The sequence below is a fragment of the Durio zibethinus genome, chromosome 21 (genome assembly GCF_047325235.1).
Source record: "Durio zibethinus cultivar Kanyao isolate XHJ-2024 chromosome 21, ASM4732523v1, whole genome shotgun sequence".
NCBI classification, from domain to species: Eukaryota; Viridiplantae; Streptophyta; class Magnoliopsida; order Malvales; family Malvaceae; genus Durio; species Durio zibethinus.
This window is the reverse complement of record NC_143182.1, coordinates 4,601,339-4,618,382: the sequence shown is the minus strand read 5'-3', so window position 1 is coordinate 4,618,382 and position 17,044 is coordinate 4,601,339. Positions and strand designations below refer to the sequence as shown.

General features: G+C 36.4%; 4 protein-coding genes across 8 annotated transcripts; 1 reads left to right on the top strand and 3 right to left on the bottom strand.

The window, feature by feature from the left end:
- Positions 1-1,017: 1,017 nt before the first annotated feature.
- On the bottom strand, positions 1,018-2,033 carry LOC111306403 (uncharacterized). Its single transcript, XM_022904280.2, has one exon. The coding sequence runs from the start codon at positions 1,911-1,913 to the stop codon at positions 1,224-1,226; it is 690 nt and encodes a 229-aa protein (XP_022760015.1). The 5' UTR covers positions 1,914-2,033; the 3' UTR covers positions 1,018-1,223.
- A 590-nt stretch (positions 2,034-2,623) lies between these two features.
- Positions 2,624-7,511, bottom strand: LOC111304994 (protein CYTOSOLIC ABA RECEPTOR KINASE 9-like). Of its 2 annotated transcripts, XM_022902123.2 has the most exons (8): positions 7,102-7,511; positions 5,864-6,289; positions 5,244-5,612; positions 4,836-5,048; positions 4,051-4,422; positions 3,694-3,937; positions 3,465-3,612; positions 2,624-3,356 (listed from the first exon to the last, which is right to left on the bottom strand). In XM_022902123.2, exons 1-8 carry the CDS (start codon positions 7,220-7,222, stop codon positions 2,979-2,981), a joined length of 2,271 nt encoding a protein of 756 aa, XP_022757858.1. In that variant the 5' UTR covers positions 7,223-7,511; the 3' UTR covers positions 2,624-2,978. The 2 variants fall into 2 exon arrangements, with proteins under 2 accessions (XP_022757858.1, XP_022757861.1); XM_022902126.2 differs by lacking the exon at positions 5,864-6,289.
- A 2,487-nt stretch (positions 7,512-9,998) lies between these two features.
- LOC111304991 (DEAD-box ATP-dependent RNA helicase 24-like) lies at positions 9,999-14,198 on the top strand. 3 transcript variants are annotated; one of them, XR_002691917.2, is made up of 6 exons: positions 9,999-10,635; positions 11,412-12,640; positions 12,893-12,932; positions 13,153-13,555; positions 13,661-13,808; positions 13,983-14,198. XR_002691917.2 is itself a non-coding variant. In XM_022902113.2 (5 exons), the coding sequence occupies exons 1-5, from the start codon at positions 10,026-10,028 to the stop codon at positions 13,710-13,712; spliced, it is 2,334 nt and encodes a 777-aa protein (XP_022757848.2). In that variant the 5' UTR covers positions 9,999-10,025; the 3' UTR covers positions 13,713-14,198. The 3 variants fall into 3 exon arrangements, 1 of the variants encoding a protein (XP_022757848.2); XR_016331282.1 differs by lacking the exon at positions 12,893-12,932; XM_022902113.2 differs by having other exon boundaries at positions 13,661-14,198.
- A 254-nt stretch (positions 14,199-14,452) lies between these two features.
- Positions 14,453-16,944, bottom strand: LOC111304992 (beta-carotene isomerase D27). Of its 2 annotated transcripts, none has more exons than XM_089750370.1 (8): positions 16,318-16,944; positions 16,138-16,224; positions 15,928-16,032; positions 15,731-15,830; positions 15,528-15,619; positions 15,350-15,430; positions 15,195-15,279; positions 14,453-14,766 (listed from the first exon to the last, which is right to left on the bottom strand). In XM_089750370.1, the coding sequence occupies exons 1-7, from the start codon at positions 16,483-16,485 to the stop codon at positions 15,217-15,219; spliced, it is 696 nt and encodes a 231-aa protein (XP_089606496.1). In that variant the 5' UTR covers positions 16,486-16,944; the 3' UTR covers positions 14,453-14,766; positions 15,195-15,216. The 2 variants fall into 2 exon arrangements, with proteins under 2 accessions (XP_089606496.1, XP_089606495.1); XM_089750369.1 differs by having other exon boundaries at positions 15,195-15,263.
- Positions 16,945-17,044: the final 100 nt, after the last annotated feature.

Below are 17,044 nucleotides of genomic sequence, written 5' to 3'. Positions count from 1 at the left end.
AAAATTTATGAATGCAACCCTTCCTTTCATACTATTGTTACTTCCAATTTCCAAATTCTTACCAAATTAGTCAAATTATAACTTTTTTTATTAAACTGATAACAACATACATTACACTTGAATTTCGGTCAATAGTCAAATTAAATTATTAAATTTTCAATTATAATTTATAAAATATTAATAATTTTTTTCAAAATTGTTTAAATATGACTGATAGTTTTTAAATATTTTTTTTTCAAATAACAAGTTTCAATTATTTTTAATTAGTGCTTGTATTAAATTACTTAATTACATCTTTTACGAACAATTAAGACTAATCATGGTAAAGAAAAGAAGTGTTATTAGTATAAACTTTTAGCTTCAAGATTATACTTTGTTTAAAAAGTTAATTTGATTGATCATTACATTTATCTTTTTTTTTTTTACGTGGATAATATTATCAATGATAGATTAATTATTGAGATAATGAAACTAATGATAAGGATAAAACTTACAATAATGGTAATTGTTAGAAAATTATAGACCCAAATTAAAAATAAAGTTAAAAAAATTAAGATGGCATTGAAGCATGTTGAACACTTTTCTTAATGGTTAATATATCTCCAAGATATAACAAAAATTTATATACTCCAAGCAAAAAAATGATTAGACACTACGATTTTTATGAACAATTGCAATATTTCATCAATGATTGAACATTACTATATATTCTTGGTGAACAAGCACAAATTTTCATTTGACATATCTTTTCATCATCTATATTTTATTAAAGCTTGTTGGAAATTTGTCATCATTATATTAAACATTTAATCCACCAAAATTATTTCAAAAATTTTTGTATCTAATGTGAAATAATAAAATCAACAAATATTCTAACTACTGAAAATAATTAATGATATGTTGTGGGTGAATATTTGAAATGAAAATCGTAATAGAGCAAGTAGCAATGAGAATGGAAATGGTTAAATAGACGCCAGAGAGGAGCATGATCCGAGATGGAGAAATGAACATGAAAAATATTAATCTGTGAGAAATTGTATACCCGATAAGAAACCGGTGACAAAGTTTCTTATATAATTCCCACAAAAGGTCTCTGCTTCCCATGGAACGACGAATCAAATAATATGATTACCTTTTTTTTTTTTTTTTAACTAAAACAGAATAATTTTCAGGCTTAATTTCCTTTGTTTTTAGACCTTTTAATTGTTTGTTTGTTTGTTCCTCTAAAAGTGGACCATGTCGACACCAATGGCCAAACTGTTGCTAATCATCTTTCCAAGCAATGAATCCATCTCCTTTATTGGCGACTCAAGGTCAGCTTCTTCGAACGCATCCTCACAGGCGTGTACATTCTCCACATTGGAGCTTAGTTCCATGCTTAACTGGTAAAGGTCGCGAATAGAGATGGCATCAAGGACTTTCTGATCGCTCTCGAGAATGGCGTTGTAGCTGTCGATGCATGTTTCAAGGCAAGAAGCGATGTGTTTTGGGGTAGAGGGATCTAGCAAGAGCTCCGAAGCCTCGGCCAAGGCTTCCTTAGTCTTGTTATCCATTGCTTGAATCCCAACTTCCAGGATAGAAACAGGTTCTATAGCAACTTTTTCACCTAGGAATGGAACAATTGTGGTTAGACATTCGATGGGGTGGTCAGTGTCTCCACAGATTCGCTGAAGGTTAGGATCGACACTGCCAGGTAATATAGTAAATGTTTGATCATTCTTTTCCCGTTCGGGTTTAAAGCTGAAAGACTGACCATCGAATGAAGATGGAGCTGAAGATGGTGACCAAGCCGGGACCTCAGAATCAGATATAATAACATCATTGGGAAGGGGTGAAGGAGCAGAGGTAGAAGCCGAGAAGGAGAAGAGACAGGAGAGGGAGATGAGGACGATGCTGAAATGGTTGATCTCCATGGTCTCTTCTCTTGGAGGAGAGCAACGCAAGTGAAGACAAAGGAAAACGGGAATGGGGTTTGTGGGTCAGGGCACGGAACTAGTGAAAATTTTGAAGTACTTTAAGGCATCGATTATGCATGGAAATAGGGTCTCTGTCCGAGTTGAGCCACACATTCTAATTTAATTTTAGCATAACCAGTTTTCCTTTTATTACAATGGTTTACATTCAATTCCTTTCTTTTCCTACATACGAGTTAAGAGGAAAAAACGGAAATATGATATCAGAAATCCTATATTAATAGTAATAAGTATGCGACGACCTTCAAGCATATGAGGTTTCCAATTGATTTGGAACCGTAAGAATTAGTAAACAAAAAAAAAGGAGAAAAACCGCAAAGGTAATGACTAGTTATTACCTATATCGGCATCTCATTGCGGTGTTTTGAACTCAGTATAAGTTACAGCTTTTAGAGTTGCAATAATAAAAGTAAAAGTTTCATGTGAATTTCACATTCATAAATTACTAGTTATGATTGGACTATTGTAGGCTTTCCAACACAAACAATGCAAAACAGATTCATCATGATTTAAACTAATATTTGTATATGTTGAACCATCCCAATCTGCATGCAGTTTCCACCGGGGTCAGTCAACTTCTTGCAGCGTTTCCAGGCAGAAACATAGAAGTAAGTGTAATTAAAACAAAGATCAAGAAGAAAACCAACAAATTTCAAAAACATTATGGAAACCCCCAAAATTAAGTTTAATATCAACCCTTGAAAGCCAATCCAATAGAAAAAAGCTACAAGGCATATGTACAAATTTCATCCACCACTGCATGGGGGAAAACTTAACAGTGGTACAACAATTGAGACAACAAGAAGCACCAATTTCCCATCTATGGAAATTACAAAATCTACAACACTTCTGAAAATCCTATTTCAAACTTTATCATTTCCTATTAAGACAATTTCTCACAGTTGTATTGGGGTGTCAACAGCTTCCACTGAGGGCTTCCGGTTCACTTACTCTCCCTTCAAAGTATTCATCGTCCTTCATGAAGATCTTCTCCCTTCAAAGTATTCATCGTCCTTCATGAAGATCTTCAGAGGAAACTGCTGTCCGCGAGATGTTGTCATTGTCAAAGGCACTTAGACCAGAGAAAGGACCAGAAGAGAACATTGAAGACGTCTCATCAGACTCAAAAGTAGTAGAAGATTGCCTCTGGTTGGGCCGGTTATTGGAAATGGTTAACATGGAATCTTGATATTCTGTAACACGCTGCACCATTTTTAATGACTGTACTACTTCACCCATTGTAGGCCTTTGACTCGCCTCAGGAGCAACACAAGCAGCTGCAATTGTGCAAACCCGTACAAAATCTTCCTTCGGGTACTTCCCTCCGAGCCTTGGATCAGCAAGCTCTTCCAGCCGGTCCTTGTCTCTTAGAATTGGCCTCGCCTGAAAGCAGTACAACCAACTTGTATATTCTCTACAAATTCCTAATTGCATAAAATCCAGATACAGAAGCATTAACAACAGTGACGCTAACTCTAGCTAACTACTCACCCAAGTGACAAGGTTCTCCTGTCCTGATGGTTGTGACATATCTACAGGCGTCCTTCCAGTGAGTAACTCAAGAAGTACAACTCCATAGCTGTAAACATCACTTTTTACCAGCAGATGTCCAGTCATAGCATACTCAGGAGCTACATACCTATAAATATATCCCATTCTAGCTTAGTGTCAATTTAAACAAAAGAGAGCAAGATTTACAAGAGTAGTGTATGAAACCAACCCAAATGTGCCCATTACGCGAGTAGACAGGTAATTTGTTCTGCCTTCAGGTGCTTGTTTGGCTAGGCCAAAATCAGCAACTTTAGCATGAAAGTTGTTCTCAAGTAATATATTGGATGCTTTGAAATCTCTGTGGATAACACATGGTTGTGAGTCCTCATGCAGGTATGCAAGTCCTCTTGCAGCATCAAGTGCAATCTTCATTCTGGTGTCCCAGTCCAGGGGACAATTTATGCCCAAGGGGCCTGAGGCAGAACAGGAGCAAAGTCAGTATCACGTATCACAAGTGACTCCAGATAAAAGGATACATCAACGAATAAATGGTGCCAGTAGGATCAAACTTTGAGAGGCAAATTACCATGGAGCCAGGCTTCTAAGCTTCCATTTGGAACAAGCTCATAACAAAGAAGGTTTTGTGATGAATCACGACTGCTATAGTAACCTACGAGTTTAACAAGATTACGATGATGCAACCTGCTAAGCATCTCAACTTCAACCAAAAACTCCTTGTCTCCTTGAGGCCCTCCACTGGTAAGCCTTTTAATTGCTACAGCTGTACCATCACTTAAAACACCCTTGAAAACTCTGCCAAAACCACCCTCTCCCAGTATGCTTGCTGGTGCAAAGTTGTTTGTTGCTTCTTTAAGTTCTTCATACTGTAGAAATCGTGTACTGCTTGGGTGGGGAAGAGACCCTGCTCGCCCAGCCGCATCTGAAGTCCTTGGCTTTACTGCAAGAATAAAAAATTTAAGGACCCATAGAACATTTATATTCTCTGCAAGAATATGAATTTAAAACAGTACTGCAACATCAACATGCATTCCCATTCATGAGGTGTGACTAGAAGTGCAAAATCAGGCAAATTAAGCTTCATTTTTTTTGGTCCTGTTTATGTTTAGGGTTCTGAATCCATTTTCTCCCCCTTTACTTTTATCTCAATAGTGAGATTCAGTTCGCAATTTATTTTCATTCATCCTACATGAAAAAGATAGAGAAAAACAGGTTTTCTTATTCCGTAATTTATCCGCAGCATAACTGGGGGTGAGATCAATTACCAATTTGATAAAATTTTGTTAAAATAATCAAAACATTAAACCTCAGAACCAGCACAAAAAAATCAGTCATTGCATTTAATACACATACCAAATTCCTTGGGAGATGCTTTTGCCTTTCCATCACGGTATGTGAACGAACAAATTATAAGCACCAATATTATAGCAAAAATCAGTATGCCAGCAGATATACCAAAAATAAGAATCAAATTTGAATGTTTCGCCTTGTTTGAAGGGCTGTGTGATGTGGGATTGGAGGATTGATGTGCAGGTGCTGCTACGGGTTCAGAAACCACGACAGGAGCTGTAAACAAGATGCTCACCTTTGTCAGGACAAACAAAACAAGATAGCATAATCCCCATACATAGAATTAAAGTAAAACAAAAGTTATGAGCTGTCAAGAAAATCGTACCATATAAAAACTATATCCAATCAAGAAAAACATAGCTTTTTAAAGTCACTAGATCCTAGAAGAATTTAAGTCATGTCATAATTTACCTGGGGAAGGCACTGGAGGCTCAAACCATGTAAAATTAAGGACTTTGTAATCTCCAACTACATTTGGGTCAAAATGAACCCTATGCATCACAAGTGAAGAGTTTATTTTAGATGCATCACTGGCAGAGAAACTAATCCCTGTGTGTGGAGTAATATCCATGGAGATATTTAATCTTGATAAACTGAGCACATAAAAATTGATAATTTCAATTTGATTAGGCAGCAAATCAAGCTGAGAAGCTAACTCCGCTAAAATATTCCTATTTGGGTTCTGTGAGACATTTAAAAGGAGAAGGTCAAGCTTTATGGGATACACGCAATGGCAACTATGAGTCCCCCTTTTCAAAATTGAATCTGGTTTGCAGCAATCTGGCCAAGTAAGAAAATACCCATGTAAGCATCTCATACACAGTATAAATATAAGTTAGCAAAATTAACAAGGTTTTTCTTTTTTCAGTATAAGTAAATTAATACAAACAATAAATGCTCAGGATGCTACCTACTAAATAACATGTTGCATAGAAGTGATATAAAAGAAGTTGAGTTGTGATATGTAATGAAAGCATAAAGAAGAAAATAGAATAGAGTTTATGAAAAAAATGATTTAGAAAATATCTTACTGGACACTTCAGGAGACAATGGTGGTTGAGCTAAAGCAGTAGGACTAAACTGTGTAGGGGCAATATTTGGCAAGTCTTCACCAGAAGGTGCTGATGCACTCCTCTTCATCAATGGTTTTGACAGGCGTGAACTGGTAGGAGGGTGACTGGCAGTTATCAATGGACCATAAAGGGGAGGTTGGGTTGGTGCTACAAATGCTGGTGCACTATGTGGTGAAAAATGTCTTTGGCGTGGTCTATGAATCAAGGGCAGATTGGAAGGTAGGGGAAGACCAGAAACAGGTGGTGCACCCTCAGGCGCTCTAGTGGGAGATTGTGCTGGCGCTTGGAGTAGATTACCGGAAAAATCAGCATTGATGATGGAAATTGCACAACTTAAAACAACCACAACTTTCACAAAAAATGAACAGACATTTCCCAATGCTCCTGTTAAGTTATATTAAGAATAAACTCAACAAGTAAGGAACCATGCATATAACAATGATAAAAAAATTTTCAATGTCTACAATGCACAAGAACTCTAAAAACTTGTGAATCACAAAGGTCACTGGCCATAAAAGATTGTAAATATAATGCACTTAAATGCAAGTGTACTTCTTTCTTTGCAAAAACAATCAACCTTCTTTCCTTCAATGACCTATGCAGCTAATATCTACCACTACTTTTTGTGAAAATAATTAACCCGCTAATAAATTTTTTGACTACAAGATTTCACTATTTGTTTCTCTCTTGTAATGTTCTTCTTTTTCTCCATTTTTACCCTAAACACAGTGGTAATTATAACATAGAAATAAATAGTAGGCAATTCACAGTCCCCATAAAAGAAGAACGAGATTTGATTTTTATCCAATCAGTTTCAGTTGGTCATAAAAGTAAAGATGAGAGGAAAAAGGAATGATTTCTTTTTTTAATAGAATTCAGTTTCTAGCTAAATCAAAATAATTGCTTTTAATGAGTCAGTGAAAGCTTTCCTTTCTTATATCTATGGTCCCAAATTGTGCAACAAGATAACGAAAATTTAAAAAAAACGAAATTTATATCTTAACTAAGCCTAATCCAGCTCTTTAGATAACTGGGCTATCTTTATTCTTGGATTAAAAGGAAAAATAGGATTTAGCTTTGTTCTTAGTCCTTGATTTTTGCCAAGCAACCAAATTTAGAAGCTAAGAAGAGTTAAATTTCTACACTGAAATGGAAAGGAAATTAAAAAAGCTGGAAAATTTAAAATGAGTAATTACCTCTGGGATTTGAAAGAGTATAAATCGACATCACCGACGCCGTTGATTTTAACCGGGGACAATTCAGATCTGGCGAGATTCCAACAAACCAAACGGCGAGATCAAAGTTGCAAATGAGCATAACACCTCCAAACACATAAAGCAACACGACGAGAATTACTTATTTGCGACAGCCAACAAAGGAGGATCCAACGGCTGCGCTAACATCACAAGAATCAAAACGCGCACGAAATGACTCGGAGTCAGAATTGCCATCACTCAGTTCCCGAGTCCCAGAACTTTAGCTTAAAGAAAGAGAAGAAAAAAAACAATTGTCCAAACGAGAAGAAATAAAATGAAACAGAGAAGAAGCTTGACTGTTGGTGGAACTGGAGGCTACGGTTGGCTTCCTTTTACTCAGTTATCAGTACAGGGGAAGCTTTCGATTTTGGGGTTTTTAATTTATTTTATCACATTTTTTACCATTATTTTTTGTTTTCTTTCACCAGTTGTTTTTTATTTTATTTTCTTTTTTCCCTTTTCGATGTCTGAATGTACAGTCTTTATTTTAAGTCTAACGTGCGCCGTTAACGGATAAAGAACATAACGGTAACAAAAAGTAGCAGTCACCACGTCACCAATCACTAATCAGCCAAAATATCTTCTGCACCGCGGGTAAAATTGTCTTCCTATACGGTCAAAATTCTAGCCGTTCGATTGATGTTGACAGCTACCCTTCCGTTTATCTGGTATAACAAAGGGAAAATGCAGTATAAGACCATTCCCTTCTATTTCTTGAACATAACATTTCAAATTTATGATACGGTAAACTTTATCATACATATATAAAATTCGTTTATCCCAAAGAATTTCCACTTTCACAATTAAATTTATCAAAAAAAATATTTTTATTAAATTATAAACATTCTATGAGATAATTTATTTATATTATAATGATAAAAAATTATTGAAGATAAACGTGGCGTGAAGCGTGAACATGAATCATTGAAAGGGGAGGGGGGCATTTAGAATTTAATTGCCACACAAAAGCAAGACCTTAGATCGGGTGGACAATGACATTTGATAAAACTTTGGAAGGTAGCGGCAACATGTTGTGGGAAATAAGGGAAAACAAGGACAAAATTTAGAATGAAAGATTGCGTATGGTATAACATGGCATGCGCACGAGTCTAAGGGCATCATTACTCGACTACAACACCAAATGCTATCAAATATGACAAGAGACCAACAACCAGATATTCATACCTCTAGTAATTTCGAATGTAGATGGGCCATTGCCCATTTTCACTTGTCATTTATTTGCTGCGTAAAAACACCGATATTATATATATATATATATATTTATATATATATAGGGAACACTTGATTCCTGTTTTACATTATTGTTATGATCTGCTAATTTATGCCTCATCTCTCAATCATTTGTGGCGATATAATGAAAGAATATTATATTTTACGTACTCCTATTTTAACTTTACAGGGGAGCTATCAAAGAGTAAATTACCCATGTTGTTGAACAAAAATGCTTTGTATTTACAAGTACGAGTAATAACTATATATATTCATTATTAAAAAACATGGAATGATTTTCTCTGGGACGCTAGCCACAAGCATCCTGTCATGAAAATCATTTTGTCTGTCAGGCGGATGTACACCTGTATCACGCCGGCCCCTGACTCGAATCATAGTTTATTATCACCTAACACCTAACTCTGGGTCGACGTTTATACCTAACACTCATCTCTCCATATTCCATACATTTCTCTCTCTACGGTAGCCATGACCGATGAGAAAGATAAAATATAGAAGCTTTCCCATTTTCAGCTAGCCTTAACCGATAATCAACATATTAAGCAACGTTTAGTATTTAAAAAGAAAGTTAGAATGCACATATAAGCTTATATAAAGTTGCAAAGCATGTTAGGAATGGAGAGAGAGGTGAATGGTGGGTGGGACAAGGATTCTGCAGTTTCTTTCTTGAGATATATGGCGACGATTAATGGATATTTCAAGCTGTTTCGCAGCTGGATTATATGAATGACAACGGGAAAATACTGTTCATGAAAGCTAGTTTGCGATAGAGAGAGGAGAAAGTGAAAGAGCGCTACCGCTCCTCACGGGATCCTTGTTTCTACTTTTTAAAATTCGGTTAACTTTTCTCATTTTCCAACTTTTGCATGTGCTCAAGTTCTTCTGCTTCTAACTTCTAGATTGATTTTTTTTAATTTTATTTTAGCAATTTTGGAATAAATAATTTATATGCTATATAGATTTTAATTTAATGTATCTTTTTAATAAATATAAGAATAAACATTAATGTATTAATTATAACATTTTTTAGAAATGACCATCTTAGTAAGTATTTATACAGTCATTAACATTCCTCTTCTGGCCAAAAAAAAAAATAACATTTCCCAGTTTAAATTTATACCGATGCGCAAAAATGACGTTTGATTATAACAATGTAAACCTTGCATCTATGCGTTTTGGACAAGATATTTTCCCATGGAATAATGACCCCACGTTTTTTTTTTTTTTTTTTTTTCTTAATGTACTTTCAAAAATCCTTGAATATGTTTTCCCCATTTATTTATGGTCATTGTTTCGGGCCAGACATATGGCCCAGTATTTGGTTGTGCTTGGCCCAGGATTCGACTCAGACCCACACAACTCTGAACTAATCATTCATCTCTTCTTAGAACTACGGACTCGATTGATCCTGGACCTGGGCCTGGACCGACGTGTCCAATACAATCTGGAATCGCCCTTTTCTAACGACTCTTAAACTTTTTACTCTATCTCATACTACTATTTCCATTGATTACTTTCACCCAGGATTACAAAGTTTGTTGATTTTATTCCAAACCTTTAAAAATCCACCAAAACCTTGCGGAATTAGGGTTTTTGTAAAAAGGAATTCAATCATGTCCAAACGGAAATTCGGATTCGAAGGGTTTGGGATAAACCGTCAAGCTACTTACAACTTCGAGCGATCCCAAGCTCCTCAACGCCTCTACGTCCCTCCTTCCTCTCGCCACGGCCACGACAACTACGAAGATGCCGACCTTGACAACATCGATTACGCCGATAATGATGCGACCAAGGACACCGACGATAATAAACCCAACAGCGACGGAAACGGAGCGGAAGAGGACGAAATTGATCCTCTCGACGCGTTCATGCAAGGTATTCAGGAGGATTTGAAAGCGGCACCGCCTCCACGGCCGAAGGAGAAGGCGGAGAGGTATAGAGATGATGATGATGAGGATGATCCGGTTGAGAGTTTTTTGAGGGCGAAGAAGGATGTTGGGCTTACGTTGGCGGCGGATGCTTTGCGTGCGGGGTATGATTCAGATGAGGAGGTTTATGCGGCGGCGAAAGCGATAGATGCGGGTTTGTTGGAGTATGATTCAGATGATAATCCGGTGGTTGTGGACAAGAAGAAGATCGAGCCAATTCCGTCTCTTGATCACAGCTCCATTGAGTATGAGCCATTTAATAAAGATTTTTATGAGGAGAAGTCTTCAATTTCAGGTAATTGAAATCGAAAATATCAGATACATTTACGTTCTGAGATGTTTAGAACCGAGCCATTTCTTAAAAATAAAAAAGAAATGTATCTACTGGATAAAGTTGTCTTAAAAAATGTCGGGTTATCTTTGGTTTTTGATGATATTGTATGGATTTTGGATAAGTTGCAGTTGGATACTTATGATTACTTACAGTTTGAATATGGTTGGTTGATTACAATATAATGCTTATGACACAATGGGCAGCTCTTTGTATTTATCTGTATGTAGCTATTGCATGAGCAACTTCTAAATGATGGTTTATATAAATATAGGATAGAGAATGAAATGTAGATACGTTTTAGAGTATTTTTTGTCACTTGCCTTGCAAGTGAATATTTATTTTTACATAATAATATATATTAAATATGTAGTTGTATGTTGTATAAATATTTAAAATTAATAAAATGTATATTAATCCTTAGCTTTAGCAACCCCAGAATTATGGGATATAAGGCTTAGTTTGTTGTTGTTGATGTTGTAATAACATGTATACTATCATGTAAAGTTTGTCTCATGTGCAAAATATATGACATAAAGTTTATTAGGTTTAACATTAATGTAAACTTAAAACTCTAAAATAAAAAAATTAAATAATAATTATATATGTAATATGCATCATGGCTTTCTTAGTCATTATTGCTTATAATGTGGCACTTTGTTCTTAATAAAAAAGGATCATATTATTCGTTGAGATGGCTGTGTGCCTAATTTTTTTATTCTAAACGTCACCTTGTCTAGGAATGAGTGAGCAGGAAGTTGCTGAATATCGGAAGAGTTTGGCTATTCGTGTTTCTGGTTTTGATGTCCCAAGACCGGTTAAGACATTTGAAGACTGTGGTTTTGCACCGGAATTAATGCGTGCTATTGCAAAACAAGGGTATGAAAAGCCTACCACTATTCAGTGCCAAGCCCTACCCATTGTCCTCTCTGGGAGGGATATTATTGGTATAGCAAAAACTGGTTCTGGTAAAACTGCTTCTTTCGTACTTCCAATGATTGTCCACATTATGGATCAGCCTGAACTTCAGAAAGAGGAGGGTCCGATTGGAGTGATATGTGCACCTACCAGAGAACTAGCGCATCAAATATTCTTGGAAACAAAGAAATTTGCAAAAGCCTATGGAATACGTGCCTCTGCTGTTTATGGTGGAATGTCCAAACTTGATCAGTTTAAGGAACTCAAGGCAGGATGTGAGATAGTTATTGCTACACCTGGTCGATTGATAGACATGCTAAAAATGAAGGCATTGACAATGATGAGAGCAACTTATCTGGTACTTGATGAGGCTGATCGAATGTTTGACCTTGGGTTTGAACCACAAATAAGGTCCATTGTTGGCCAAATCAGGCCTGACCGCCAGACTTTACTATTTTCGGCAACAATGCCCCGCAAAGTTGAGAAGCTGGCAAGGGAAATTCTCAGTGACCCTGTCAGAGTTACAGTTGGAGAGGTAGGAATGGCTAATGAGGATATTACTCAGCTTGTTCATGTAATTCCTTCTGATTCTGAGAAGTTACCCTGGCTTCTTGAGAAGCTACCCGGAATGATTGATGAGGGTGATGTTTTGGTGTTTGCTTCCAAGAAAGCTAGTGTTGATGAGATTGAATCACAGCTCTCTCAGAAGGGTTTTAAGGTTGCCGCCCTTCATGGTGACAAGGATCAGGCTTCTCGAATGGAAATTCTACATAAGTTTAAATCTGGCATCTACCATGTTCTTGTCGCAACTGATGTTGCTGCCCGTGGTCTTGATATCAAGTCAATTAAGTCAGTTGTGAACTTTGATATCGCAAAAGACATGGACATGCATGTGCACCGTATTGGTAGAACAGGTCGCGCTGGTGATAAAGATGGCACTGCATATACTCTGATAACTCAGAAGGAGGCTCGGTTTGCTGCTGACTTGGTTAATAGTTTGATCGCTGCCGGTCAGAATGTATCAATGGAACTGATGGATCTTGCTATGAAGGTATTTCAATTACTTCTACTAATATTTGTTTTATAGTTAATGGCATTCATTAAAGTTATTTGAAAACAATATTCAAAACCTTTTTTCCTCTTCAGTTTTGGTGGTCTTCTAGATTGCTTGCCACCAACTATACCTTTGACAGACGGCACTCTCATAAACACTTAGTTCTCCCCCATACTTGAAATTGTAGCTATCGGATATGACGTATATTTACTATAATCATGTAGTGATATTTGCATTGTCTATAAATAGGATGGGAGATTCAGGTCCAGGCGTGATGCAAGAAAAGGAGGTATGGTTCTCTTATGGCATTATCAATGCAATTGTTATGTATATGCTTGTTTGTATGCGACTAAAACTTTGTTTAAGCTGTCATGAAGAATAAAAAATGTAAAGCAGCTTACAAAGAGTATCAATCGCCATTTATTTACATGTTTTTCCAAGATAATTTCTGTTTGCTGGATTTATAAAAGTACCTTGAACTCTCAAATGATGTGTACAATAACATGCAGGTGGAAAGAAAGGCAGAGGAAGGGGTGGAGGTGGTGGTGGTGGGAGTGGTCGAGGTGTGCGTGGAGTTGATTATGGTATGGGTATTGGATATAATCCAGAATCCAGCAATGCTTCATCTCAGTCTGTTCAAAGTGGAAATGCTGCTGTAAATTCTCTGAAAACTGGCATGATGGCACAATTTAGGAGTAATTTTGTTGCTGCTTCATCAAACTCGCAAAGTCAAGGATTTAATAACAGCTCAAGTGTCAGGAGACCAACTTTGGCTGGATTTGTTTCTGGTGGTACGATTGGTGGAGATATTAATAGGTCTCAGATGGCCAGTTCAATCAGCACTGCCCCTACATCAGGATTGAACACTTCACTAAATACCGGACAAAACACCAGCCAAAGGAACTCAGAGAGGTTCCTTTCTTTCAGCTGATATTTTATGATACCATTCTGCAGTGTCTTTTTTTTTTTACCACTACTTCTATCCTAATTAAACTGACACTGGCTCTTGTTTTGCAGTTCCACAGATAGACCTAGAGAAAGACGGAGGCCTTCTGGGTGGGACCGTTAGTCTTTATACATTGATGGATGATTTTATTTACATAAACGGGAAATTTTTTTCTGTTCAAACCCTGAATTAAACTTGTCTGTATAATTATCATGCTTGGTAAGTCCACTTTCTCCTTTTTGTTTAATTTCATATTTTAGTTCTAGAATTTACTTTTTCAGAATTTTTTTATTTGTTCTCTAACTTTTGCCGCTTCATCTGTTCTTATTTGAGGAGAATCTTTAATTTATTGATAATAACTTCTAATAGCTGTGGAAATTTTCGGAATAATAGGTCCATAGCGCATCTGCCAGTGCCACTGAATCACCAAAGTCATGATCCTTTAGGGACTTTAAGGCTGTCTTCAGTTTTGGATCATTTATTGGACTAGATATAGGAGGCACAGACGGATTTGCAATGGGGGCTGTCCCCATTGAAATGCTTACTTTTTCTGGAGTCATATTAATGTAATTATTATCAAGTACGTGAAAATTTGACTTTTGGCTTTCATTGATTTTTTTTCTTGGCCACCGTTAATTGAAATTTAATTACTAGTATATAACTTTAAATTTCATTACTAAATGTAAATGTAGTTCAATTTTTGCGAAAAATGCTTCTCTCTTCCAAAAAAATGTCTAGTAGCAAAACATGAACTCATACATTGTTACAATAAATTTTAATTAATAGTAGATTTGAAACAATGTAGTTTTTGTTAACATGTAAACAAATATACAAAAATCTAAAATCTATCTAGTAGTTTGGCATATTAACAAATCTTAAATAATTTTATTTTGTAAACTGACAAGCATCTTTACAAATGAAATCACTTTTTAAAATCCTTCATGCATGCACGCCTTTGTATATTGATAACTTGAAATTTGTAATTTGAAAGGACAATGACATCAAAGTTGGAACCCTGAATCAAGATGTAAAGCACATTTCATGCCTTTGGACATTTCATCAAATCCACGTTCTTTTGAATGTCTCTTCGGTTATTAGCATTTGGGCATATATCCAGGCAAGGCTCTTTAAGGGTGTCATCATTCTCCAGAAATGGTGGATGGACCCCAAATTTGAACTGCCATATCGAAGTAAAAACAGCATTATCAAAACTTAGAACCGGCAAATTGAGACTGCTAAATATTTGTTAAACTGGCAACGGGCGTGCAATAATGCTGGCAATAGTATGGGTTGGCAACCGGCAATTGCAGAGATAACAAGAACACAGTAGAATTATTGGAAATTGTTGCTTTGTAAAGGAAAATTTAGATACTTATTCAAATAATAAATTTAGTTAGTTAATTCTGCTTCCAGTTCTTCACCAGAGAGGATGCTGGATCGCTGATGGTAAAGAAATGAAATGAAATGAAAATGGATGAAAAAGAAGGGTCAAATTAGATATCGGGGGGCGCTCTGATTTTTCTGACAATCTTGGTCCCAAGCAGTAAAATGAGCACGAGAGGGTCAAATGCAATTCAAAATGCCAAAGTTTATCCCTGGAATTACCTGACAGCTATAATCGCTGAAGTTAGGCTCCATCACCAAAGGAACTCCCATGTAATGCTTGAAGAAACTCTGCAAGATCAGAATTCTAAGAACCATACGTTAAAGGCACCTAGATTGCTGCTAAGCTGAACAATACCACGGATATAAATACTAACCTGTGTCGGAAGCTTACAGGTATTGATACAAACACCTACGCACTTACTTTCCTCTAAGTACTTGCATCTCTCTACAAAAACCTGCAAGAAATTTAAAACCAAACCCTTTTGTTTGTGTATTCATGAAAATGAAGCTCATTTTTCTCACATTACCATCTTATCTTAAATCAAAGTTTACCCCGCTATTGCAGGAGGTCCCATCAGAAAGATCCACAGAATTAACCGTGCATGTGCCCATTAGCCATTGACAAGTAAGCACAGTCACCCTTGCTTAACAAAAACACACACAAAAAAAAATCATAGCCATTTAAAACAATCTCCATTAACCACATACTTAAAAGTATGTATTATTTGAAACTACCCGATGAAGATTCAACTCACCAACCATTATTGCAGCTACCTTCCCTCCATCTATAGGCGCAATAAGGATTTTGTAAAGCTCTAACAAAAATGGCGGAAATAGTGACTTCAATATTCGAACCTGTCATGTCCAAAACGATTAACAACCAATCATTAATAAGAAAAAAAAAAGTTGTAATGAGTAAAACAGAGAGATGTAAGAGTTTATATTGGAACACCGCAGCATCTTTGGTATGAGAATTGCTTCTGCTGTTCATCAGGAGGGCTCTGGCCAATTCAATCAGTCCATCATATCCAGGCTTCTCCGAATCCCATCCAACTTCCTGTAACAGCCCTTAAACAAAAATATTTCTTATCATATAATAAAGTTTTACACAAAAAAAATGAGTGGCTGAAATAATTTTTGCAAATATTATGCCAAAACTCACCTTTACCAATTTTTTACGAAAAGAATTCAGGAAAAAATCGTCCAAGATTCCTGGCCTGTACTCCGGCTTTGGACCTTTCCCTTCTATCTGAAAGAGAAATAGTACCATATTAAAGGTTTCAATTTTCAGAATAGATAGTGAGTAAAGCAGAAGTACTGTAGTAGAAGAAGGGAAACGCACCGTTTTGGATGTAACAGAGGAGCAAAAGACACGGGAAAATCTTCGATTTTGCAGTAGAGATTTGGAATACAAGGGAGAGGGAGGAAGAAGGTAAATAGGACATGAAGACACGATTGTTTGCTGAGGACCGTGAAGAGCCAGAGCCAGAGCCAGAGGCTTCATTTTCATATCACTTGCCAAAACTTGAATCTTTTTTCCTTTGTCTTGGAGTTTTAAAATGCAGATACAGTTAAAAACGCTGCGTCTTGAGTCGGTAGAAGAAAAGATAGAACGTTGTCGTTTACGGTCATTATAGTTTTTGGGTAGAATATTAAGAAAAGTTTAAACCCGAACAAAAACCCCCGGTGGCTGATTGCCTGATACTCAAAAAAAGAGGGAAATAGAGAGACGGAACTTAAAAAGCCGAATTTCTTCGGAATCATGGCTGGTGAAGAATCGTTGCACAGCGACCTTCGAGAAAGCGACGGAGGCGATAGCTCCCAACCTATAATTAATGGGATACTAATTTGGAATTTCTATTTCTTACCGTAGTTGTTTTAGTGCTAGACATCAGAAAAAAGTTTCATCATTTCTGGTGACTAGTTTTGAATTGAGTATTTTTGCGAATTGCAACACTTGAGTTGTTGGTTCAATAATTTTCCAAGTAGCTCCCTTGGTAAGGGATCAACTTTGGGATAATTGTAAAGAGAGCTGCAAAGAAAATTTTACACACACTAACACAGACCAA